General features: G+C 35.2%; 1 protein-coding gene across 6 annotated transcripts in view; it reads right to left on the bottom strand.

The window, feature by feature from the left end:
• The window catches only part of SLC41A2 (solute carrier family 41 member 2), a 152,566-nt gene that overhangs the window by 66,047 nt on the left and 59,662 nt on the right, over positions 1-26,857 (bottom strand). For all 6 annotated transcript variants that reach the window (XM_039472029.2, XM_039472028.2, XM_039472025.2 and 3 more), the window contains exons 5-7: positions 22,979-23,123; positions 19,931-20,077; positions 4,815-4,962 (exon numbers count right to left, since the gene is read on the bottom strand). In XM_039472029.2, the coding sequence (XP_039327963.1) occupies positions 4,815-4,962; positions 19,931-20,077; positions 22,979-23,123 (440 nt within the window). The remainder of the gene's footprint in view (positions 1-4,814; positions 4,963-19,930; positions 20,078-22,978; positions 23,124-26,857) is intronic.

Genomic DNA, 26,857 nt, shown 5'->3' with positions numbered 1-26,857 from the left:
TAGCAAGCCATACACTCTCACTGTGTCAGTGGAACTTGGAGATTTTTTTATGTTTCCAAGACCATTATTAATTAGTTAACGTCAGTTTCTGGGTCTATGTAGTATAAAACATTCCCAGTCCCAATATTCCATGGGATCCTGTGCCCAAATCTTCCAGGAAAGTGCCATCCACATTACAGCAAAATCAACTGCATGCTGTCACAGAGTGGGACTGATTGTCAAAATATCAGATCAAATGTTCTTACCACTACCTGAGAGTTAACATTAGAAAATTATCAAATCTTTATCATTTGGTAAAGTAAAATAAATTATGCCTTAATATGCCTAAACGGTGGGCATTCTCATTAAAAAGGTACACTGTAGAGCCCCAAAATAGTCCTCTTTAGAAATATTTTAACATTTTGGCCGGGCGCGGTGGCTCAAGCCTGTAATTCCAGCACTTTGGGAGGCCGAGGCGGGTGGATCACGAGGTCAAGAGATTGAGACCATCCTGGTCAACATGGTGAAACCCCATCTTTACTAAAAATACAAAAAAATTAGCTGGGCATGGTGGTGCGTGCCTGTAATCCCAGCTACTCAGGAGGCTGAGGCAGGAGAATTGCCTGAACCCAGGAGGCGGAGGTTGCGGTGAGCCGAGATCGCGCCATTGCACTCCAGCCTGGGTAACAGGAGCGAAACTCCGTCTCAAAAGAAAAAAGAAGAAAAAAAAAAAAAAAGAAATATTTTAACATTTTAAGAGAATTATCTTTTAAAAAATATTTTAACATTTTAAGAGAATTATCTCCATAATTAAGAGAATAAAGTACATATTTCAAGAACAAACTAGTTCTGAGTCAAAGAATAAACCTCCCTGACAAAATATATAGATCATGTTGCAAATATAACGTAACAGTTGCTAAAAATACATTTTTAAAGATTCCTATTAACCCTGGTGGTAAAAGTTACTACAGAAAAAATTAGAAAAGACAAAATAAAAACCAACCCTACTTATATCATTGAATTACACTGTTAGTATGTTGTTATATAGCCGTCTAGACTTTTTTTACTTACATATTTTGTTACTTAAATTGACAATATAAATTGCACATATTTATCCTATACAACATGCTTTGAAATATGGATATATCATAGAATGACTAAATCAAGCTAACTAACCTATACAGTACTTCACATACTTATTTTTTGTGGAGAGAACACCTAAAATCTACTCTCTTGGCAATTTTGATGAATACAATACATTGTTATAAACTATAGTTGCCACGTTGTACAATAAATCTCTTGAACATGTTCCTCTAGTCTAACCAAAATTTTTAATCCATTGACCTACACTTCTGCAACCCAGCTGTTTTAATATACACATTTTTAAAATAAAAATTAAATCATAAGAGTAATTTTATTTGCTTTTATTAAATTTTATTTTTATCACATAGATGTCATTAAAAACGTACAGCTGGCATGGTGGCTCATGCCTGTAATCTCAGCATTTTGGGAGGCTGAAGTGAGAGGACTGCTTGAGATTAGTAGTTTAAGACCAGCCAGGTCAACATAGCGAGATCCTGTCTCTACAAAAGAGTAAAAATATTAGCTGGGTGGGAGCATGCCTGTCATCCCATCTGCTCAGAAATCTGAGGCAGGAGGATTGTTTAAGCCTAGGAGTTTAAGGCTGCAGTGAGTTACAATCAAGCCACTGTGCTTTGGCCTGAGAAACATGGTGAGACCCAATCTCTTAAAAAAAAAAAAAAAAAAAAAAAAAAAAAAACGGAGGAGGGGGTATGTATAAGTACCATAAGGTTTATAATAAAATAATAGTCCCTAGCTCCACCTCCAGGTCCTGTTCTCTACTAGGATTTCTTCTTAACTTCTTTAGTAGTTTCTTCTGGCATTTAATTCAATATTTCAAATAACATGCTTATACTGCTATTTCTTCATTTTAAATTTTAAACATTTAGCAAATGACTTCCTACTATAGCAGATGAGGATTTGACCTCTCTTACACTTCCCTCCCCACTTTGATCCCTTCTCAAATCCCTTCCTCCCCCCCCCCACCCTGCTTATCTGGTTATAATTTCTGGTGAAATACTTAGGGTTGACTTTATTACAGCAATGGAAATGTCATTAGTCACAGCTGAGCCACAGAGTGTGTTACTGGTATTTTCACTTACATTTTTTGCTTTGCCTCATATTTTTCTTTACTTTTTAAGTACCTATTACTAATTCAACCTTACATGTGTTACCAAGTTTATGAAGTACCTTTCAATCCAGTCAAACCCATCAATTCTACTTTTTTTTTTTTTTCTCCTAGAAACCTCCCTCCTTAAGCCCCCTGTCCTCCTGCCAATCTGGATGACTGCCTGTCAAGCCCTGGTGCACAGCTGTCAGTCATTCTGTACCTTCCCACCAATACCCTGTTTGATCTTGGTCTATGTGCTATAACAAAGTCCCAGTATTTCACAGGATCCTGTTGCCTGAATCCTCCAGGAAAAAAAGCAATCTACATTACAGAAAAATGAACCACATGCTGCCACAGAATAATTTCTTCTTTCTTTCCTGTGCCATCTTCTTTCTTATTTCCTAATTTTGATTGACCACACCTCTTTTCAGCTTTATACAAAAGGGTAGAGGGGCAGTAAATTCCATGAGATCCTGCCTGTCTGAAAATTTCTCTAGTCTTCTCTTACACGTTATTGATATTGTGACTATGTTTTATGTTCAAAATAATTTTCCCCCAGAATTTTGAAGGGAGCAACACTAAAGTGAAGTGAACCAGCACTAAAAGGATCACCTGCCAGGCTGGGAGGGGACAGTTGCATGGGTGATCATTTTAGTGTTGCTACTGGACATCATTCTGGTTCCCAGTGCTTTATATATAACTTATTTTTTCTCTGGAAACATTTGGGATTCATGATAATATGCTTTGTTTTGGGTCCCTCCCACTTTATTACACTGGGTACTTAGTAAGCTCTTTCCGTCAGGAAGCTCGTGTTTTTCAGTTCTGGGAATTTTCTTTTATTATTTATTTGATAATTTTCTCTCCTTATCATTCACTGCCTATTGTCTCTTTGCTTCATGGTTTGCTCTTCAGGAGGGTTTATCTTCCAACTTTTCTACAGAATTTGTTTGTTTCTGCTATTTACTCATTTTTTAATTCCCAAGAGCTCTTCGTGTTTTTCAAATCTTCCTTATTACAGCATTCTGTTCCTATATTATGAATGCAATAGCTTCTCTTATTTATCTGAGGATGTTGATGAGTTTTTGAGAGAACTGATGGTACTTTCCTTGAGTACCTTTTTTTTTTTTTTTTTTTCGCACTTTTACATTATTGGCCTTTATGAAATGTCCAGCACTCCTTTACTGGCAGCCCCTGTTTAAGGCACACTTGGAGCTCTCTGTACATGGGCAGAGTTTGTCAGCAAGTGGGGCACACAGAAGGCAATCAGGTGGGCTTGCAGCTCTTTCATTAAAGGACTCACAAGGGTTAGTATTTGCAGGTCTGATCTTTTGTGCCGGTGAGTTTCCCCAGAAAGAAATTATCTATTTTTTTGTCTGGGGGTAAAAAGCTGTGGGCCAGCATTATACAAAGAAGAGAAGTGGGATAGGGTTCTCATTATTCAGTATGTAGAGTCTCACTCAGTCTCGCTACTTTTCACACAGTGCTTAAGCCACATCCTCACATGTATAGCTGTTTCTGAATCTAGAACCTCTCTGATTTAGGCTCTCCAGAGGTTATTCTTGTCTTCTGCCAGAGTGGGAGGGGGCAGTCACATGGGTGATAAAGCTGGAGAAAGATTTTTGGGGATCTAATTGCTCATTAGCTAAACTTATAACCCATCTTTTTCATTGCAGCTTTCAGATGTAGTTGATGCCTTTAATTCCTCTTTCTGGGTTTCTGAGTCTTGCTTCTGATAGGCAGTTACATTTCAGCTTTTTTCATCCTGCTCATTCAGTTAACAACTCTCCATCTGATTCCTATCTTCCTAATGTTGTCAAATCTCTCACCCTGCTGCCGCCTTTGCTCCCTTTCTGTCTTTGTGGTTTTATAGCATTTTTATTCTCTTACTGTCATTTTAGTAGTTTCAGGAAGGAAGAAGATAGGTTTCTTAATCTACCATGTTTAATAGGAAATTCATACTCTTTTCTAGGTTGTTCTTTTCATCAGATGTATAATAAACATCTTTCCACAGCAATAGAAATGCTATGTTATTTTAATGGCTGCTATTCCATTTTGTGACTATATAATAATTTATCTGATCAATACCTATTGCAAGACCTTTACGTCTTGCACATAAAGGTCTTGTTATTAAATGTTTGTTATTTATGTTTGTTATTAAAAACTCTAGGGTGATGAGGATACTTGTAGCTAAATTTTTTACATACGTCCTTAATTACATCTTTAAGTTCATCAGAGTCCTGGATATGGAAGTAGCCAATGGTATAAACATTTCTAAGGCTTTCTGATACTCATCTGAGCAACTTAATATTCAGAATAAGTAATGTCCTTGTCAGGTTAACACAAACATACACAAAGACAAACACCACTAAATTTTACTCAATCTGGTAAAGCTTTAGTTGGAGAGAAGTTTGAAACTGGTAGCCAAATCAGGTTCTTTACATCTACTGATTTCATTAATGCCTGTCATTTAAATCCCTTGTTATAATACCTCGGAGAATAATAAATTGACTATATAAAATAATTAACCTAAGATATAAAAACAAGGCATTTTATTTGTTTTAATATGCACATACATATGTGCATATAGCAGACACACACACACACACACACACACACACACACACACACACATTTTAATACTAACCTACTTATAACCATAGCTGTTATGACAGGCTCCCAGCCTGAGTGGAGAACTGTTCTTGTGGCTGGATGTTTGGCAGCTATTATAATCCAAATAGGAGTTAGAGCCAAGAAAAAGACACCAACTAATGGAGAAATGTAGTAATAGGTCTCTAAAAGTAAAAAAAAAAAAAGACAGACAACATTTCAATCTCTCTTCTATGTAGCAGATCTAAATTATCAACATTTCCTAGAAGGTATGACACAAACATATTAACATGCTATGCATTTTCAATAAACTTCAAACAAATTTATAACTGTAGATAAGGTAAAAATATTAAACAATGTAACTGAAAATAACACATTAATTCAACAAACATTTATTCAAATAGGGAAACTACATGGAAAGAGCAATAATAACAATACAACAGTAACAACAACAGTAAAAAAGCTAACATTTATTGGGCTCCTACTGTATACCAAGTACTATGCTAAATGGTTTACATTCATCATCTCATTTAATATCCCCACCAATATAAAATAGATACTGTCATTTCTATTTTATGAAGAAACTGAGGCTTAGAAGCTTCAGAACACAGTAAAGAAATAAGGGGTAACCAGAAGAAAATATGTATCTGACACCAAAGTTAAGTGCTGACACCAAGAGTTAGGGGCTCTTAACTCTAAAGGCAAATAGGGTATTGTTTTTGTCCATAGGGATCTTATAATATAGGCAATCCATGAAATATTGGCTCTTCTACTGGTAACAGATATCCAAGCTCCAAAATGAAACTGAAAAACTATGTTAAAGGTAAACAGACTTCTTCACTGCGGAACTACTCAGAATCTTTAACATGCGAAGATGGAATAGAGCGCACTGTACTAACCATCATTTGCCCTGACTACCTAGTTTTCACCTCTAGGTCCAACTTAGCTTAAACAAGAAATTTAACTTCAGGTTCCAATTCCCTTATTTCTAAACTGGTAATAATAGTATCTATCTCATGAGGTTATTGTGAGTCTTAAGATAATACATATAAGTTAACTAGAATAGTGCCCTGGGGCATAGCTAACATTTGTTAAACATTTACTAATATTATCATTATCATCATCCTTAGCATTAACATCTTGCTTTTTCAGGAACACTGGGGTGAGAGATTGCCAGGCCTGTTATACCTACCTGTGGTAGACTGCCTTACTTGCTCACAAGTATTCATTCCCTCCCCAATCTTGTTATGTTTTCCTGTAGAGTATACCTCTTTGCCTTGTTGACCTTGGGCTTGGCCATTTGTCTTGCTTTGTAGACATGATGTGTGCCACCTCTAAGTAAAATTTTAAATGTGCCTTCAGAAATGACTAGATTTTTTATGTGCACATACGTGTGTGTATCTCAACTGCTTTCAGACACTAAATATGAGGCATTGCAAAGACTGTGATTCCTGAGAGAAGGAAAATAAATGAGATAATCCTTCTGATAGCCTCAGCTTTCTGCCTAAAAGCATATATAGGCCACAGGTCAGAGAGGGAGAATGTTGGTAGAGTGAGGCTGAGGCAGCAGGAATTTATAGGGTAGAATACTGAAAAAGAGGAAGCTAGCCAAGAAAGATCTTGAAACTGAATTCTAAACCATGCATGCATAGGGTGAACTCCAAAAGGCTAGGACAAGAATAATTGGTGAGTTGTAAACAGAAAAATTTCCAGAGTTTACAAAGGGCTGGATGTCATTCAAGATCTAACTCCTTAGAGAAGAGAGGCTTCCTTAACACTGAGAGCATTCAGTAGAGACCCTACTACATCTTAGTAGTAGGGCGAGCCCTAGAGTAAAATCTGCTCTAGAGCTGTCCCAAGAAAACTAAAAGCAAGTCTTATAAAGCTCAAGCAAATCCACAAATAACTGCCTAAAATAACAAAGTCCAACATTCTGTAAAGAAAAACAAAGCAATTAAGCTCTTAACAACGTTACATTTACAATGTCTAGCATCTAACCAAAAATTATTTTTTAAAGTTTAGAATAATATTTGGTCCCATTTACAAATTTAATACCCTGAGAGATCCTATTTACTTTAGACATATGATGCATATCACAAATGTTTCCAAGTACTTAAAGTAATCTTTATAAACCTAATAAACAGAATGTATAAATATGGTAACTCAAGGTTTTATAAATATTGATATAATGTATACAAATATGGTAAGATTTCTATTTAACAATCACATGAATAAGTCAATTACTTAAATACACTTTTTTTTTTTTTTTTTTTTGAGACAGGGTTTCGCTCTGTCTTCCAGGCTGGAGTGCAGTGGCAGGATCTTGGCTTGGCTCACTGCAACCTCCACCTCCTGGATTCAAGAAATTCTCCTGTCTTAGCCTCCTGAGTAGCTGGGACTTCAGGCACACACCACCACACCCGTCTTAACCTTTTATTTTTAGTAAAGACGGGTTGGTTAGGCTGATCTCAAACTCCTGACCTCAAGTGATCTGTCTGCCTCAGCCTCCCAAAGTGCTGGGATTACAGGCATTAGCCACCATGCCAGGCCTTAAATATAAATTTTAAAATGGAATTAGATAACTGACATGTTACTCTAACTAGCTAAGTTACAAGTATATAAAATGGCATATAATTATTAATTCTATGAGTTTGATTCTCAATTCATATTTCATTGTAAATCTCCCTAGGGTTAAAAGCTGCATATCCCTTATTGAAAGTCTTATCATCTCAAGGCATTTTTTTGATAGTATCATTTTAGCTGATCAAAGTTTCATTATTATCAGAGATTTCAGCTAGGATATTCCTGGCTTCTTCTCCATAACGCTAATTAATTTATTATGCATAGTAAAAACTTTTTAACTAAAAGGCAGAGTTTATCTCACAGTCCTGTAACCTACAGCCTTAGATTACTTAATCTAAGTTAAATGCTACTTAATTTTTTGATCTTAAAGAACGCTGCAACCCTTATCCCAACTCTTATCTTTGATTGATTTTTGTATTTCTTTAGCTTCTTAAAATATTTTAAGATCTTTTCACCTATGACTAAAGATGCTTGAACTATAGAAACCCCAAATTTTTATTTTTTCCATATCACATAGGAATAAGCAATTATTATAGATATTAAAATAAAGATAAATTTTGCTCCTAAGCTTTTGTATGGATTTGCCATCACATCTTGAAAATAATTATACTAACAAAATTAATTTTTGTATTTTCTTCTATTTAAAGAAATATGACTAATGCTACATTGTGTCATTTTCTCCATGATTTTTTAAAGGATGAAAAAAAACTTTCATTTGTTGAATGGATTCCCAGTTCTCCTTGTAAGCCAATAGATAAGGATAAATAACATCCCAGTTAGGAAGCATTTCAATCTACTAAAATGACTAAGGTTGCCAACAATCCCTTTAATATGACTAAATAGAAAAACAAAATGCATTTTAAACCACTAAACACAAATGAAAACAACTATTCTGCTAGGTCAGATCATCTTAATATTTTATTCTCAGGTCAAGAGAGGAGCACCCTGCTAGACTTTAAAGAAGTTATCCTCAACATTAAATCTCTGGAAGGACTTCTGAAGTTGAAAAAAGCACCCACACCCCAGAATCACTGCCCTGAATTTTCAAAGAGGAGAAAAAATGCCTTAGGAAATAAACTAAAAATAATGAGCAGGCAGTTCCTTAAAAAGTTAAACAGAGTTCAACTTGACCCAGCAATTCTACTCCTTCATGTACACCCAACAGAATGGAAAATGTATTTACATAAAAACTTGTACATTACATAAAAACTTGAATGTTCATAGCAGCACTATCCATAATGGCCAAAAAGTGAGGCGACCTAAACGTTCATCAAATGGTGAATAAACAAAACATAGTGTATCCATAAATGGAATATTACTTGGTCACTACGGTAAGTGAAAGATGCCAGACACAAAAGGTCACATATCGTATGATTATTTTTATATAAAATGCCCAAATAGGCAAATCCAAAGAGAAGGCAGATTGGTGATTGTTAGAGGAGGGGTGGAATGAGGAGGAACTGCTAAATATTTTGTTTTGTTCACAGACAGGGTCTCACTTTGTCACCCAGGATGGAGTGCTGTAGCATAATCTTGGCCCAGTGCGGTCTTGAACCCCTGGGCTCAAGTGAGCCTGCCATCTCAGCCTCCCAAAGTGCTAGGATTACACACATGAGCCACCACACCAGCCCCAGCATTTCTGTTTGAGGTGATGACAATGTTCTGGAATGAGATCACGGTGATGCTTATAGAATCTTATGAATATACCAAAACCCACTGAATTGTACACTTTAAAAAGGTGAATTACATGGCATGTGAATTACGTCCAATTTTTAAAATTCCTCACAGAGGGGAAAACAGGAGGGAGGACTATATTCTTCAAAACTGTCAATGTCATTAAAGACAAAGGATATATATATACGTACATAGATAAAGAGAACCAAAGATAAAGCAAATGGGGTAAAATGTTAACCTTAGGTGAATCTAGGTAAAGAGTATGCAGGTGTTTTTTTGTTTTTTGTTTTGTTTTGTTTTGTATTGTTTTGATGTTTGCAACTATTCTATAAATATACTATCTTCAAATAAAAGTTTTTAAATGTTAAAATAGTGGGAAAACCATGATAAAACCCAAATTTCCAAATGATTTACTGTAAATGTGTTCTACTTCAATTACCTGCAAAATCCAACATACCCATTCCCACCAAATTAAACCATATGGACAATTCTATAGGACCCTCCTAACTTATTCCTGGCTAACTTCTGATCTAATTTTGGTAGGTAGGGAAAATAACAAATACATAAAAAAGATGCTACAAACTTTCCTCTTTTTTTGGATATACTGGTGTTTTATCGATGTCATAAAATTAAAGAATTACTTGTAGAAAACCATCAGTGACACAAGCAACAAGAAGAAATAGTCAATTAAAAGCCAACTATGAACTTCTGCATTCACATTAAAATGTAAAATAATCTTTCTTCTAAATGAAATACATTTAAAAGATCCCAGTTAAAATAATATTTTGTATTAAAATCTGGGTATATCATAATGGGTATTAGGGTAGGCTGAATAAAATCTATAATAATTGACAGAACCTGTTAATGCTACCTTATATGGCAAAGGGGGCTTTGTAGATACGATTAAGTCAAGAATTTTGAGATGGGAATATTATTCTGGATTATTTGTGTGAGCCCTAAATATAATCACAGATATCCTCATAGGAGGGAGGCAGGAGCAGATTCGTCTGCAGAAGAGGAAAAGGCAGTGTGACCACAGAAGCGGAGACTGGAGTCATGTGGGTACCTGCCAAGAACACTGCCAGACAGCCATCAGAAGATGGAAGAGGCAAGGGACAGATTCTCCCCTGAAACCTCCTGAAGGATCCAACCCTGATGACACCTTGATGTTTGTCCTATACAACTCATTTGGAATTTATACTTAATTGTAATTGTTCTAGCTTCCAGAACTGTAAAAACAAAACCAACGAAAAAAACCAAAAAACATTTCTATTGTTTTAAGCCACAGGGTTTGTGGTAATTTGTTACAACAGTAATAGATAATACATGCATATTTGAAACTTTTTGGAATTTTAAGCCTAATAAATGTCCATATACATTAATACTGATTCTGTAATATAGGCAAACTATAGAAAAGTAAAGATTAACACAGCAAAAGTGGTTCAAATTGCTCTGATGCCACTAACAGGCAAACATAACTAGCACCTTGTGTGATTCACAGTTTTCACCTTTTATATTGCTGAAGGCATTTCCCAACTGCTATATCATTTCATTAACAGTGTTCATCATTCTCACCCCAAATTCTTCTGAAATATATAGCTGTTATGATTGACAATTTTTATATATTAGCTGTTTCTATGTAAACAACAAAGCAAATGGGCACTGTCAGTTGCAATTTTTTTCTAAGTGCCCCTTAGTAATCAATCTACATTTTCTCAGGGAACTGATAGTCTAGAAATCACTCTAACCTAAAATGGTACAGTGCTAAAAATGCCTCAAGCATAGAGACATTCAAGATAAATTTAGATTCTATTCACACCACCCCATTAAGGCAATGATATTCTAGAATGGTTTCTGTAAATAACCAGGTGGCATCCTTGTTAGGATTCTAACAAGGATGCCACCTGGTTATTTACAGAAACCATTCTAGAATATCTCCCTAGAAATGCAGTAACCTGAGGCTAACAGCTTCAGTAAGCCATCTTTTTAAGTTAATCTTGAAAAATGAAAAATCAACATTTTGCTTCTCAGATCTCGTGTAAAAATTAAAAATCTAGTATTTTTTTTCAAATCAATAAATACCATGTCCACACAAGAATTATATAACCATGCAGTTTTAATGTGAAAAGGAATTTTAAAAATCTTCTTGGAATATACATAAACAGAAAGAAAGAGCAACAATCATGTGAACATATATTCCGGTTACTGGCCCAATATTGAATCCTGTTAATAGCTTTTAAAGATCACTATATGTTTAAAGATTACTATATGAATGTATAAATGCCTTTATATTGTCCCTGCAAGCCATACAAAAGTATATCAGAATCCAGAGCTTAGATTACTCTCTGAACTTTCTATTTCCATTTGAAATAGATCTTTTCTAGCCATGTGTTGCCATTTTTATTTTTCTATAGTTGTACTAATTTCTAGATACTTTCTGCTAAGGCAAGATATCCTTCCAATGTTTCCCCAATACTATGTCCTCATTGAAACGAATTTTTTGTTACAATCTATTATTTTATTGGACAGTTACTGTGCCAAAATCATTCTGAATAACTTCTAATCATATTAATTAGAGTGCTTTCAAAAGGAATAAAGCATTTGGTGAAGTACTGTTTATTAAGCATCTATTTTGTATATGGCACTATAGAGTGCTACAAAGAAATGAAATAAAAACACAGTTTTGTCCTCAAGAAGCTTATCTCCTCATAAGAGAAGGTACTACATTTACAGATAAAGCTATAATGACCAGCTAAACATTAAACATGTCATAAAGAAGTGTCAATTATGTGCTACAGGAATTAAGAGGAGAAAAAATATCACCTAAGATTAGAAAAATCTATAAATGTAACCTTTAAAAATGAGAAGAATTTGGACTGGCCTTGATGGGGAAAAGAGAATGAATTGAGGGAGGGGAATGAGGAATGAACTGAGGGAGGAGACTAAGTAAAAAAACAGATAGTCTATGAGATCAGTAAACAGCTGAGTTTGGCTGGAGGAAAAGGTACAGAATGGGAGAAGCAGCCAGAAGCTTGAGAAGGTATGTTTCCAACTGACTCCGAGAGGCCTAAATACCAGGCTAAAAACTTTAACTTTATCCATTAAGCAATAAAGAGTTACTCAGAATGACTACAAAAAATAAAGTCAACTGGAATAAACAAAGTTTTGGGCTTGTTTGTTTTTGGAGGAATAGAGAGGAAAAGGGGGAGGATTCCTTATTTACTTCAGATATCAGAAATCAGCAAATTTTTGCAGGAGCTAAAGAAAGGCAGCACACATTGGCTGGGCGTGGTGGCTCACACCTGTAATACAGCACTTTGGGAGGCCAAGGTGGGTGGATCACCTGAGGTCAGGAGTTCGAGACCAGCCTGGCCAACATGGCGAAACCTCGTCTCTACTAAAATACAAAAATTAGCCAGGCATGTTGGCAGGTGCCTGTAATCCTAGTTACTCAAGACACTGAGGCAGGAAAACTGCTTGAGCCTGGAACGCAGAGATTGCAGAGCCAAGACTGTGCCACTGCACTCCAGCCTGGGCAACACAGCGAATGGATACAGAGAACCTTAGTACATGTATGAAAGCTAACTGGACATGAGGGGCTATTCAGTTATTTCAGAATACCCAGAATTCTGAGTAGTTGAATAAGACTTTTTTTTTTTATACATACTTAAGGTATCCAACTTGATGTTTTGATAGACATATATATATATATATATATATATATATATATATATATATATACACACACACACACACACACACAGTTATATAGTTAGTGATATAGTTAAATCGTTACTACAGTCAAGTGATTTAACATCTATTGTCTCATATTTATCCCCTTTCCACTTTTTTGTGGTGATTGCATCTAAGTCTGTCTTGGCAAAATTCTAGTTATAATACAATATTACTATAGTCCTCATGCTGTACAGTCATTGGATCTCTGGATTTATTCATCCTACATAACTACAACTTTGTACCCTTTGATCTACATCTCCCCATTTCCTGCCTAACCTCCACCCCTAACCCTCATCCTCCATAACTACCATTCTACTCTGTTTCTACATATCTGACATCTTTTTAAAGATTCTCTATATAAATGAGATTATGCAGTATTTTTACTTCTGTGTCTGGCTTATTTCACTTGACATAATGTCTTCCAGGTTCATTCATGTTGTTGCAAAAAGCAGATTCTCCTTTTTTAAGACTGAATAATATTGCATTGTATATATACTATAATTTTGTTATTTACTCATCCATCAGGAACATTTAGGTTGTTTCCATATCTTGGCTATTGTGAATAATGCTGCAATGAACATGAGAGTGCAAATATCTCTGTGAGGGGGTGATTTCATTCCTTTTGGATATATACCCAAAAGGGAGAATGCTGAGTCATGTAGTAGTTCTATTTTTATTTTTTTGAGGAACCTCCACACAGTTTTCCATTAAAATTGCACCAATCTACGTTTCTACCAACAGTGTACAAGGATTCCTTCCCTTTTCTGCACATCCTTGCCAACACTCATTATCTTTCATCTTATTGATCACAGCCATTCTAACAGATGTGAGGTGATATCTCATTGCAGTTTTGGTTTGCTTTTCTTTGATTAGTGACTGAGTACATTTTCATACACTTGGTCGTCATTTTTATGTGCTCTTGGGGGAGATGTCTACTCAGGTCCTTTGCACAGTTTTTAACTGGATTATGTGTTTTTTTTTTTTTTATATTGAGCTGTGTGGGCGCCTTATATATTTTGGACATTAACTCCTTATCAAATATATGGTTCACAAATATCATCTCCCAATCCATGGGATGCCATTTCCTTTTCATTTTGTGGATTTTGCTGTGCAGAAATTTTTTAATTTGGTGTAGTCTCACTTATTTTTGCTTTTATTGCCTGAGTTTTTGATGTGATGTCCAAAAAAATAATTGCCAAAGCCAACATCAAGGAGCTTTTCTCCTATGTTTTCTACTAGGAGTTACGTGGCTTCAGGTCTTATGTTTAGGTCTTTAATCTATTTTTAGTTGATTTTTGTATATGTGTAAGATAAAGGTCCAGTTTCATTCTTCTGCATATGGATATCCAGTTTTCCCAACACCATTTACTGAAGATACTATTCTGTCCCAATTGTGTCTTCCTGGTGCCCTTGTTAAAAATGTATATGTTTGGGTTTGCTTCTGGGTTCTCTATCATATTCCATTGTCTGTTCTCATGCCAGTACTATAACTGCTTTGATTACTATAGCTATGTGACATAATTTGAAATCAGGAAGTGTGATGCCTCCAACTTTGTTTTTCCTAAGATTGCTTTGGCTATTCAGACTCTTTTGTGGTTCCATATGATTTTTATAACTCTTTTTTCTATTTCTGTGAAGAATGCCATCAAAATTTTGATAGGAAATGCATTGAACCTGTATACTGCTTTGAGTAGTATGGATGAAACTAATTCTTCCAATCCATAAACATGGAATAACTTTCCATTTATTTGTGTCTTCCTCAATTTATTTCATTAATGTTTAATAGTTTTTATTGTAGAAATATTTCACATCCTTGGTTAAGTTTATTTCTAGGTACTTTAATTAACACACTGTGCTGTATCACACTGATTGATCTGTATATGTTAAACCATACTTGCATTCCACGGATGAATCCCACTTGGTCATGATGTATAATATTCTTTATGAATTGTTGAATTCGGTTTGCTAGTATGTTATTGAAGATTTTTGCAGCTGTGTTTATCAGAGATATTGGCCTACAGTTTTCATTTCTGTCGTTGTTGTTTATGTTGTTTTTGTTTTTGTTTTAGAGATGGGAGTCTCACTATATTGCGCAGGCAGGACTCCAACTCCCAGGCTCAAGTGATCCTCCCACCTCAGCCTCCAGAGTAGCTGGAACTACTGGTATGTGGCACCACATCTAACTAGTTTTGTTTTCTTGTGTTATCTTTGGAAAATTGGTATCAGGTGATACTGACCTTATAAAATGAGTTTGGACTGGGTGCAGTGGCTCACACCTGTAATTTCAGCAACTCAGGAGTCTGAGGCAGAAGGATTGTTTGAGGTCACAAGTTTGAGACCAGCCTAGACAATATAGTGAGACCCTGTCTCTAAAAATAAATAAATAAAAATTAGCCAGTCATGGTTGTATGTACTTGTAGTTCCTGATACTTGAGAGACTGAGATGGAAGGACTGCTTGAGCCCAGGAGTTCAAGAATGCAATGAGCTGTAATCATGCCACTGGACTTCAGCCTGGGTGACAGAACAAGACCCCCAGCTCTGAAAATAAAAATAAAGATAAATGAGTTTGAAGTATTCCCTCTAGTTCTAAGTTTTTGGAAGAGAAGCATTGGTACTAATTATTTGAATGTTTGGTAGAATTCAGTCATGAAGCCATCTGGTCCTGGGCTTTTCTTTGTTGGTAGGCTTTTAATTACTACTTTAATCACTCTATTTGTTATTGGTTTGTTCAGGCTTAATTTCTTCCTCAGTTTTGGCAGGTATATGTTTCTAAAAATTTATCCATTTCCTCTAGGTTATCTAATTTGTTGGCTTAAAATTGTTCATGATCATCTCTAGGAATCTTTTTTATTTCTGAGGTATCCACTGCCATGTCTCCACTTTTATTTCTGATTTTATTTATTTCAGTCTTCTCTTTCTTTTTCTTAGTCTAGCTAAGTCTTTGTCACTTTTGTTAGAAGAGCCAACTAAATTTTGTTAATGTATTCTTTAGTTTTCTTTAGTTCTGCACTCATCTTTATTTTATACATAACCATATATGCATATATATATTTATACATCATTTTCTAATGTATTATTTAGTTATTCTCTATTTGATTTATTTCTGCTCTTGTCTTTATTATCTCCTTCCTTCTGCTAACTTAAGTTTACTTTATACTTCTTTTTCTAGTTCCTTAAAGTATAACATTTGGTTGGTTGAGATCTTTTTCTTTCCAAATGCAGGTGTCTATCACTATAAACTTCCCTTTCAGAGCTGCTTTTGCTGTCTCTTTCAGGTTTTGGTATGTTGTGTTTCCATTTTGATTTATCTCAATATATTTTTTAAATTTCCCTTTGAATTTCTTCTTTGACTTCTTGGTTGTTCAGGAGCATGATGTTTGATTCTCATGTTTTTGAATTTTCCAATTTTTTTCCTATTATTGATTCCTAGTTTCATACCACTGTGATCATAAAAGATATTTGATATGATTTCAAACTTCTTAAAGTCTTCTTCATTAAGACTTGTTTTGTGGCCTAACATATGATCTATCCTGGATAATGTTCAATGTGCACTTGAAAAGAATGTGTATTCTGCTGCTGTTGGATGAAATGTTTTGTGTGTATCTGGTAGGTCCATTTGGTCTAAAGTGTAGTTCAAGTCCAATGTTTCCTAATTGATTTTTCTGTCTAGATGATCTCTCCAGTGCTGAAAGTGGGGTACTGAAGTCCCGTGCTACTACTGTCTTGCTATTTTTCCCTTCGTATATGTTAACAATTGATCATATATGTATTTAGGTGCTCTGATGTTATGTGCGTATATATTTATAATTGTTACATCTTCTTGATGAATTGAGCCCATAAGACTTTTCTTAATGTCCAATTCTTTGAGCACTATACAATACATGGCCTCTATAAAGCCTACTGCTATCATAAAATCCTCTTTTTATCTCTAAAGATTGCTAAATATTTTCAATATAGTTCAGAAAATAAATCTGGTTTCCAAGAGTGAAGCTTCTCAGCAGGATAAATGGGGTCTTCAAATTTAAATGTGCCTGTTCCTAAGCTTTGTATTCAGAATAAAAATATAAGGCATCCAACTGCTGATCTTATGAGGCCCCCTAGTGCTCACAGAGCAGACACTTCTGCAATCTGAACATAGACACTTCAGCAATATCTCTAACTCTTAAATGAACTATGGAATTGATCTGTAGCACAGTAAGAAATACCTTTTTAGGGGAATCAATGACACAGAAAAAATGGAAAAGACCACTTTAGTTAATGCATCTTGAATTACTTTGAGCCAACATTCAGAAGACAAGCATTAGAAAATCTTAAGCAATATTTAATACTGTTCTTTTTCCTTTTTAAAAAAATTTATTTATTTATTTATTTATTTTTAATTTTAAGATAGGGGTTTCATCATGATGGCCAGGCTGGTCTTGAACTCCTGACCTCAGGTGATCCACCCACCTCGGCCTCCCAAAGTGCTAGGATTACAGGCATGAGCCACAGCGTCCGGCCAATAATATTATTTTTCAAAATCACGATCTGTGATAGTAACATTCCATTTTACTTTATTTCTTGATCCAGTTAAATTATTAATGCATCACTATATAACATTCAAAATATTCAAAGCTTTAGATAAAAACATATTATGATTACATCTTTTATAAGGAGAGTTTATCCCCTGTATAATTTTAAAATATAAAATTTTAGGCAGGGCACAGTGGCTCACACCTTTAATCCTAGCACTTTGGCAGGACGGGGCAGGTAGATTGCCCAAGCTCGGGAGTTTGAGACCAATCTGCGCAACATGGCAAAACCCTGTCTCTACTAAATATACAAAAAATTAGCTGGGCATGGTGGCATGCACCTGTAGTCCCACCTTCTTGGAAGACTGAGGCACAACAACCACTTGAACCCTGGAGGCTGAGGTTGCCTTGCTACTTGGGTTGCTGAAACAGGAGAATTGCTTGAACCTCAGAGGTGGAGGTTACAGTGAGCCTAAATTGTGCCTCTGTACCCCAGCCTGGGCAACAGAGAGAGACTCTGTCTCAAAAAATTAATAAATTAAGTAAATGTAATTAAATTGTAAAGGTCAGTGTGCATTATTTCTCTCAATAGTTGTTTATCTTCTGAAATCTCATAATGCTTATGTCTATAACATTATAACAATTGTCATGTTTATCATAACATTCTTCAATGGCATTCTCTTTCTTACTTTCTTACCACTGTCTTTAACTGAGGAGATATCTGGTATTTACATGCAGCTGCTTATAAACAATGTGTTATAAATAAAAATGTGCTATAAATGACTTAGTAGTAATTTAAATATCCAAAGCTGCAAATAATATACCTGTATTTGTTATGTATATAGGGGAACCCATCCCAGAACCACTACCAGCCCTGCATCCCTATCCCACCCTCTGTGTTCCTGGGCAAACCTCAGAATTTGTCCTTTTAATTAAATTTAGACATAATCCTTTATCCTCTTCTACTTCTCTTTTCCTCTCTCTTTCCTCCTCCTCAAAGTGGGAGAGACTTATCTAATCAGTAATACTAGGGAAAGGGGCACTAACTCATGCCTAACTCAAGATGTTACTGGTTTTCTCTTTTGAGATATAGCCTATTAGTGACGGTCTCTATTCCCCAATACAGTTAACAGCTTGTTCTATGGTGTGAGGACTAAAAGTTGTCCAGCTGTCTGCCTGAGAATGTGTGGGTGAATTTAATAGAGTAGAAGAAGAATATCAAGTCACATTTTCTAATACGAGCCATAAGCTAATATTTCAATCCCTGACTTCAGCATCTATTTCTAGATTGTATAATAATTTAGAGAAGGAAAAAGTCTTATCAATTTATCATCCAAACAATGTACATTAGAGCAGATTTAAGATTATCCTTTTAATAACATAACTTATTTTCTGTGCTTTTTTTTGAGTGAGAGAGAAGGGAATTAAGTGTTGTCCTTAAAATACTTGGACATACATCATTCTTTGCAAATTGCCCAACAACATCAAAAACCCAAGACTTTTGGGAACAAGAGCTTCTATAGGCCATTGACCATTTATTGTCTTATACCTCATTTAAAGTGGATGGAACTTTATCTTCTAAATGAGGGAAATGTTTCTTAAACATATACACCATGTCTTATTAAATATTGTTTTTATGCCACTCACTAAATAACTTAAGGCAATTTCATATAATAAATGAAGCTTCCTTGATATCTAAAAAAGTCACAGAAAACTGCTGTCATTGGTTGGTTAAAGCCCTCTCTTTATTTCGAGAACACATTATCTGAGACCCTTCTTCAAACAAAACGTGCTTTAGATTTATTTTAAAGTATACCATAAATCTGTATAGAATGCATGAACATATGTGAGGCTATGTGAACAAATGTTTGCCTCTGGCTTGGCTTATATATTCATTTTTTTTCTGGTATTACTCTTAGTTTCTGTTACAATTTGGCATCTAAAAATAATAAAAACCAAAATGAACTTTTAGCATTTAATCAACGCTCACAAATCATATTTATTTACCGTTTGCCATTTACCCAGAACATAAATTTGCATTAAAACAATTCATTAGATTCTGTGAATACTCTATCACTCTTCATCAGGAATTACATATATGACTCCAACTTTACACAGCATTCAGGCTAATTTTCATGGTGATGTTTTTCCTTTTTGTTAACTGCCATGAAGCTACTTATTGGTGTGGGTTTATGATGGGGAAAAAACATTCCATTGGCAAAATTTTAGTACCACTTATAAGTTTATATTCTGAGATGGCTCTATGCAGAGAACACTGCAGGTTGACTCCTAGCTGCTATACATTTAGAGGAAAGGACAGAAATCACAAAGTATGATAAGCCTGTGTTCAACTTTTTTACTAGTAGTTGCATAAACTTGGATAATACATATAACTTCTGTGATCCTTGGTTTTCTCCTCTAAAATTGAGATGATAATCCTTATTTTACAGAGTTTTAAACTCAACGAGAAAAAAAAAGTGAGAACCATAACACATAGTAGGTATAAAACAAATGATAGTTATCCAAATCAGTCTCAACAACAGTTCTAAAGCAAATGAAGTCTACCATGGGATTCATGGCATTAGTGCCACAGTATTTATTTAAAGAGACTTGAGACAACACATAGTATTTAGTTTTAAATCAACTTACCAAGACAGGAGTATAAACCCTGACTTATCCAAGCCAATATGGCAAGAGTTATAAGGTCACCAAAACTAGCAGCAATAGGTGTAGCAACATTATCCGGATTTATACCAGTCTTCTTTGAACCAACGATAACCCCAACCATTATTATTCCTAGAAGAAAGAATGTTCATTACGTTTTAGGCAATGATTTAAAGAAAATCAATCCCCCAAATACCAAAATGTGTAGGATAGACAAGCAGCATATCAGTTCCAGTTAGACTGCTTAGATAAGCTGACTAAAGAAAACAAAACATTTACTCTAATGCTTTGGTAAAATGCCTTTCAACAAACTCCAAGTGGGGATCATAGAAAATTTAAGAAGTTCAGTGTTGCATTTAGAGGTCTGAAAGTTACTAAAATTATGTTAAAGCTAAAATTTCAAATTTAGTGACATGTATATCATAGATGTAACATATTTGTGTGTACTGAATCCAAAGATTTTAATTTTAACTCTCAAATAAAATATGAAAGCATTAAAAAAAAAGGTGAGTCATATTTATATGTACAACAACTGTGAAGAAGACCAACAAAACCAGATTTGTTCAAGGTAGCTAGAAATGCTTGCTTCATTTTATTATAATAATAATAATTATTATTATTATTTGAGACAGTGTCATGCTCTGTTGCCAGGCTGGAGTGCAGTAGCCTGATCTCAGCTCATTGCAACCTCCACCTCCCAGGTTCAAGCGACTCTCCTGCCTCAGCCTCCCAAATAGCTGGGACTACAGGCACACACCACTACACCGAGGTAATTTTTGTGTTTTTAGTAGACATGGGGTTTCACCATGTTGGCCAGGATGGTCTCTATCGCTTGACCTCGTGATCCGCCCACCTCAGCCTCCCAAAGTGCTGAGATTACAGGTGTGAACCACCACGCCTGGATTCGTTTTATTATTTAAAGGCACTGAAGTATTAAGCAGCAGGACATAATTAAATTTTAAAACACTGAAGGCCACAACACAAGAAACAATCTTTGTAAAAGATATTCTTTAAACCTGAAGTTCCTGTCTATAAACCTACAGGAGACCAGAAGATGAAAATTTAACTGTGTACTTGTGCTTTTACATCCTAATTTTCTTAAATCATACAAATGAGATAAAACTGTTAACGTTTATATTCACACTACATTGTATATTTTCTCACACCAAGATATTCATTAAGAGGATGTAGTACAGAGGAAACTTTAAATGTGCTAACCACAAATCAATATGAAAGCCTAAATATGGCTATAGGAAAAAAAAAAAAAAAAAAGAACAGAATTTCACTGCATTTTTAGAGTTAAATGACTCTAAATGTTTTTGTTCCAGCATACTCACTTTATAGATAATAAAACTGAGGTCCTGTAGAGTAGGGCTTAAATTCTTGCCTAAAGTCATACAGCTTGTGACTCTAGCCCAGTGTTTTTTACTCTACCTATTAAAGCCAAAATTTTAATAAGCAGAAATTTCATCTTATCAAACAATGCCTTACATTTTAATATTCTGGAAGCTTTTAAGATTACTAGACTTACCTTTCCCATAATATCATTGAAAAAGAAAAAAAGCAATAGCAGAAAACTTAAAAATACATTATGCAATATTCAAACAAGATGTAATTGCTTAGAATCTTTTTCCAAAATCAGCATATTTAAAGATGTATATGGGAAGTTCTCCAATACATAGTACCACCTATAGCTTTTAAGCTGAAAACAAACTTTTGCATGTATCATAGTCCAGTGGAAAGAGCTAGGAGTCAAGAAACTTGGGTTTTAGTTCTGATTCTGCTGGTAACAAGTTGATGAGACTGGACAAGTCACCTTACCTGAGTTAAGTTTTTTCACCTACAAATATGGCTAAGAGTTTCTACTTTACATATACTAACGTGATTATAAAGGTGAAGTTATCATAAAATTAGAACACACATTATTCAAAGTAAGAAGCTTCAGACAAATACATTTTAAAATTCTGAATTTTCGGAAGTCTTGCAAAGCTTTCGGATACTTGTTAGGCTTTAAAATGAAAGAAAATCCGAGAGAAAAAAGCAGCAAATGAGCCTAAAAGCATAGTGTGCTGATGGTGTAACACTTTTTTGTACCCAAAATTTAATTTTCCAATAGCTTAACTTCACTCTGTTTTGGTCAATGTTAACTCCATTCAATGTAGCAATTCTATAAAAAGAGAAGAAACTACCCCTGATATAGTTGAAGTCCTAAAACAAAATGCTTAAAAATATTTTGGAAGTCAAGCCATAATTTTAATAAGATTCCCCTAAATTCCCAGAACCTAGCCAAAAAGTTGGCTGCATTGTATGATCACCTAATGTGATAATAATCCATTTAAAACGTTGCTGGTGATATAAGGGCAAGAAAATGGCAATTATAAAATTTAAAAAAAACCAATGTCTTAATGATTATGATTCCACAATAAGCTACTTCTCTAGTGTAAAGTTCACATTAATAAATATAAAGAAAAATAACACAAATAAAAGTTCTAAAGTAGTTAATTTTTTAAACCTTCTGCCTCTTTAAAATTCTACAGCCAACAATATGCTGTCTTAAGCATAGAGTTATATTTGCATTGCCACAGAAACAGGGAAGAAATTTTTCTTGAAATCTGAAACAACAAAATTTTAACAGAAGATGGCTTTTGAAACCCAGAATTCCTGAACACTTGTTACTCAAATGACAAGCCAGTAAATTCCCTGCATGATGTCCAGAAAGGAGTTTCTCAATCAATTTGACTTATAGGAACAAATGAATGTCTAAGTGCTGCTGTTCCTGATCTTTTTGGGGAACTAAATGGAATATCTAAGGCCAGGAGACAACTTCAGAAAAGGCTGTTCTACACTAAATTTAAAAATAATAAAATATAAATGCATCTGGAATAATTAGGGCATTTAAAAAGTTTGTAGATAGGTTTTTTCTGTTGTTTTCATAACAAACAAGTATCATTTAAATAAAAATAGTCATCATCTTAAGAAATAAACCATGTAAATAAAAAAGGCTATCGAGTAGACATTTATAAATTCACTTACCCTGCAGAAGAGATGCAATGAAGGCAGTTGCCACACTGCTAGAGCACAAAAGTATGGAATGATCAAGGTAATATTTTCCTTCTGGAATCCAGCCCAATATAATTGCTGCCACAGCTGCTAGAAAACCAACTACTGTTGCCTGAACCTAAAAATTTTTTTATAAATCCAACTGAATTATTCACTTTAAAAACACACTTTAAAATTTTAATTAGGTAAACATTACTACAAAGTCAGAAAAAAAGTATTGCATAAATGAGCTACATTACCTTTTAGAGTAGTTACAATATATTAGTTTTAATATTCCCTTAAATGGTGGGTTCTCAAACTGCCCGGATGATCTGGTGACAACAGGTATGGAATGGAGTCCAGGAACCTGTTTTTAACAAGCACCCCAAGTGATGCTGATGGTTTAATTCATAGATCACCTAAGAAAATGCCACCTTCAGACTGAGAAGTACCCAATCCACACATGTGAAGTCTGACTCTAGAGGTAGTGTTGGCAAGAGACTGGAGTTTATAATCAAACGAGGAGTTTGACTCCTGGTTCTAGCACTTAATTTTGCAGCAGATTATTTAAATTCATTCATTCAATGAGTATTTATTTAGATTCTACTATGTATAATATGCTGTGTTTTGTGTTGGGCTACAGCAATGGTCAACACAGATTTATTCTCTGCCCTCACAGAGCTCTTGGTCAGTGGGAGAGACAGACATTTGAAAATAACCTCACAAATAATCACAATTGTGATTAGTGCTATGAAAATTTCAATTCCTCATTAGTAAGCCAACAATGATAACCTCTAACTTTGTGATTTAAATTAATTATATAAATATATAAAGTGCTTTGCACAGTGCTGACACAAAGCAACACTCAAAAAACCCACAACTAAGAAAGAACACTGATCTCCAGCTCAGATTCAGATTAATAGGATGTCAGAACTAAAAGTAACCCTAAAGGAATCACTTATTGTATTCATTCTTAGCTGTGTTTGTGTCATGGACTCCTTTGACAATCTGGTAAAAACTCTATAGAATGGAGTTCTCTTTCTCTAGGCAAACACAGAGGCATTCAATATTTTAAGTAGAATTTCTTGGTGTTCATGGACTCTCTGAAGCCAATCCCTGTGCTGGAGTCAAGGGCTCCAAGTAAAAAATTCCTGAGGTAGTCATATGGTAAATCAACAGAAGAGCCAGGACTAAAGAGTCCAGGTATCCTGGCCTCCAGCCCCATGATCGTGTATTAGTGTTATAGCTCCTGTAGACGTCATTCACAGATTCTGAGCTGAGATTCAAACCAGTAAGCGCCATGATGACTGTAGCAATTAAAACATTTCAGTCTTTTCATTCTGGTTAGTAAATACTGTAATTATACTTTAAAGCAGTAAAATTAATTTATGATATAAATTCTAGCATTACAATTCCAAGTCTTGTCTGGTTTGAAATTGGAACACAGGGCTAGAGAGCGTACTACAGACATCATGGTATGTATATATGTATGCATACATGTATAGGTCTATCAATTTCTGAGAAAATAAAAACACAAGCTGAGATGAGGAAGTTAACTGAAAAATGACTAACTGTACCCAAGAGAAAGTGATGTCTGGGTTCTAGTAGTAGATGGGAAGGTTAATAGAGGCCATAGGACTGAAGAGATGTTGGTACAGGACACGTCCCTCCCGATGAGTCAACAGTTCCTCAGATGGGACCAGAGACTTTGGTTTATTTGACTACTTATATATTGGTCCAGGAGGCCATTCTGTGCAATTGTGACAAAGTCTGTGACAGGAAATCTGCCTGGGACTCCAGTTAATAGTGAGAAGAGCACATCCCTGAGCAAGTGGGAGTGTGGGCCTCCTCTGTGCTTTTTACTCTTCTCTCTTTCTACCCTCCATGGCCAGTCTCCAGGCAAAGGAAACTTGTGCCAACCCATCCTGCTCCCCTGCTCACACTCATCATCTGCTCCTTCACAACTGTTAGCAGAAGAAGCCTCAGGAAGAAAATATTCTCTCCCGCAACCACTACCCCCACTGCCCCATCGTCTTTTCTTCTCACTTTTGTCTACTTGTGACTGGGCTTCAACAAATTGCTGCCCCACTGGCTGGTACCAGATGTGTCCTGAGGGACCTGGTTGGGGTTCCCTGTTCTTCATATTCATACATCCTTGGTGAGGTAGGGCACATAAAGACACAGGCTTCAGGTTATGGCAACTAGAGTCAATGAATCCCTTGTCTGACTCCCATCTTGACTGACAGTTGCAGGGAGAGAGGATGATAAGGGAAAAGTAAAGACTAAGAATGGGAGGAAAAATGAAAAGTTGAGATGAAAATTGTTAGAATAATTTGAGAAATAATTTACACTACAACTTATATTACTTTGTAAGAGTTTAGGGTATTTAAAAATAAATGGAATATATTTTCAAATTTTATATATTATTTATAGTACCCTACTGGTTGTTAAATATTTTTATTATTACCCCTGCATAGACTCCTACAATTTCAAGCTGAAAAAGATGTTAGACATCTCTAACGCAATGATGATATTTAAAGAGGAAAGTGACTTTCACCACTGTTATTTAACATAGTACTAGAAGTTCTACCTAAAGCAAGCATAAAAGAGAAAGAAACAAAGGGCACCTATATTGGAAAGAAAGAAGTCAAATTATCCTTATTTGCAGATGATATAATCTTATACTTGGAAGAAACTAAAGACTCCACCAAAAAACTAGTAGACTGATAATAAATTCAGTAAAATTGCAAGATACAAAATCAACACACAAGAATCAGTAGCATTTCTATATGCCAACAGTGAATAATCTGAAAAAGAAATTAAGAAAGTAATACCATTTACAATAGCTACAAGGAAAATAAGATACCTAGAAATAACCAAAGACGTGAAAGATATCTACAATAAAAACTATAAAACAGACCAGGTGCAATGGCTCACACCTGTAATCCCAACATTTTGGGAGGCTGAGGCAGGTGGATCACCTGAGGTCAGGAGTTCGAGACCAACCTGGCCAACATGGTGAAACCCCGTCTCCACTAAAAATACAAAAACTAGCCAGACATGGTGGCACACCCTGGTAACCCCAGCTGAGGTGGGAGAACTGCTTGAACCTGGGAGGTGGAAGCTGTGGTGAGCTGAGATTGCGCCACTGCACTCCAGCCTGGCAGCCTGGGTGACAGAGCAAGACCTTGTGTCAAAAAAAGAAAAAAAAAAAAAAAGAAAAAACTAAAAACAAACAAACAAACAAAAAAACGATAAAACTGATGCAAGAAATTGAAAAGGACATCAAAAAGTATAAATATGTTCAGGATTAGAAGAATCAATATTGCTAAAATGTCCATACTACCCAAAGCAATCTACAGATTCAATGTAATCCCTATCAAAATGCCAATGAATTTTTTCACAGAAATAGAACAAAAAAAATCTTAACATTATGTGGAACCACAAAAGACTCAGAATAGTCAAAATTATCCTAAGCAAAAAGAACAAATCTGGAAGAATCACATTACCTGGCTTCAAATTATACTACAGAGTTACAGTAACCAAAACACAGTACTGGCATAAAAACAGACACAGACCAATGGAAGAGAATGGAGAACCAAGAAACAAATCCACGTACCTACAGTGAACTCATTTTTGCCAAAAGTGCCAAGAACATACTTTGATGAAAAGACACTCTTTTTAATAAGTGGCACTAAGAAAACTGGGTATCCATATGCAGAAGAAACAAGACCCCTATCTCCTACCACATACAAAAATCAAATCAAAATGGATTAAAGACTTGAATCTAAGACCTCAAACTATAAAACTACTATCCAAAAACATCAGAGACACTCTCCAGGACATTGGTCTGGGCAAAAACGTATAGAGTCA

This window comes from Saimiri boliviensis, chromosome 7 (assembly GCF_048565385.1).
Source record: "Saimiri boliviensis isolate mSaiBol1 chromosome 7, mSaiBol1.pri, whole genome shotgun sequence".
Taxonomy (NCBI): domain Eukaryota; kingdom Metazoa; phylum Chordata; class Mammalia; order Primates; family Cebidae; genus Saimiri; species Saimiri boliviensis.
The sequence above is the reverse complement of the archived record's forward strand: the minus strand, read 5'-3'. Positions and strand labels throughout refer to the sequence as shown.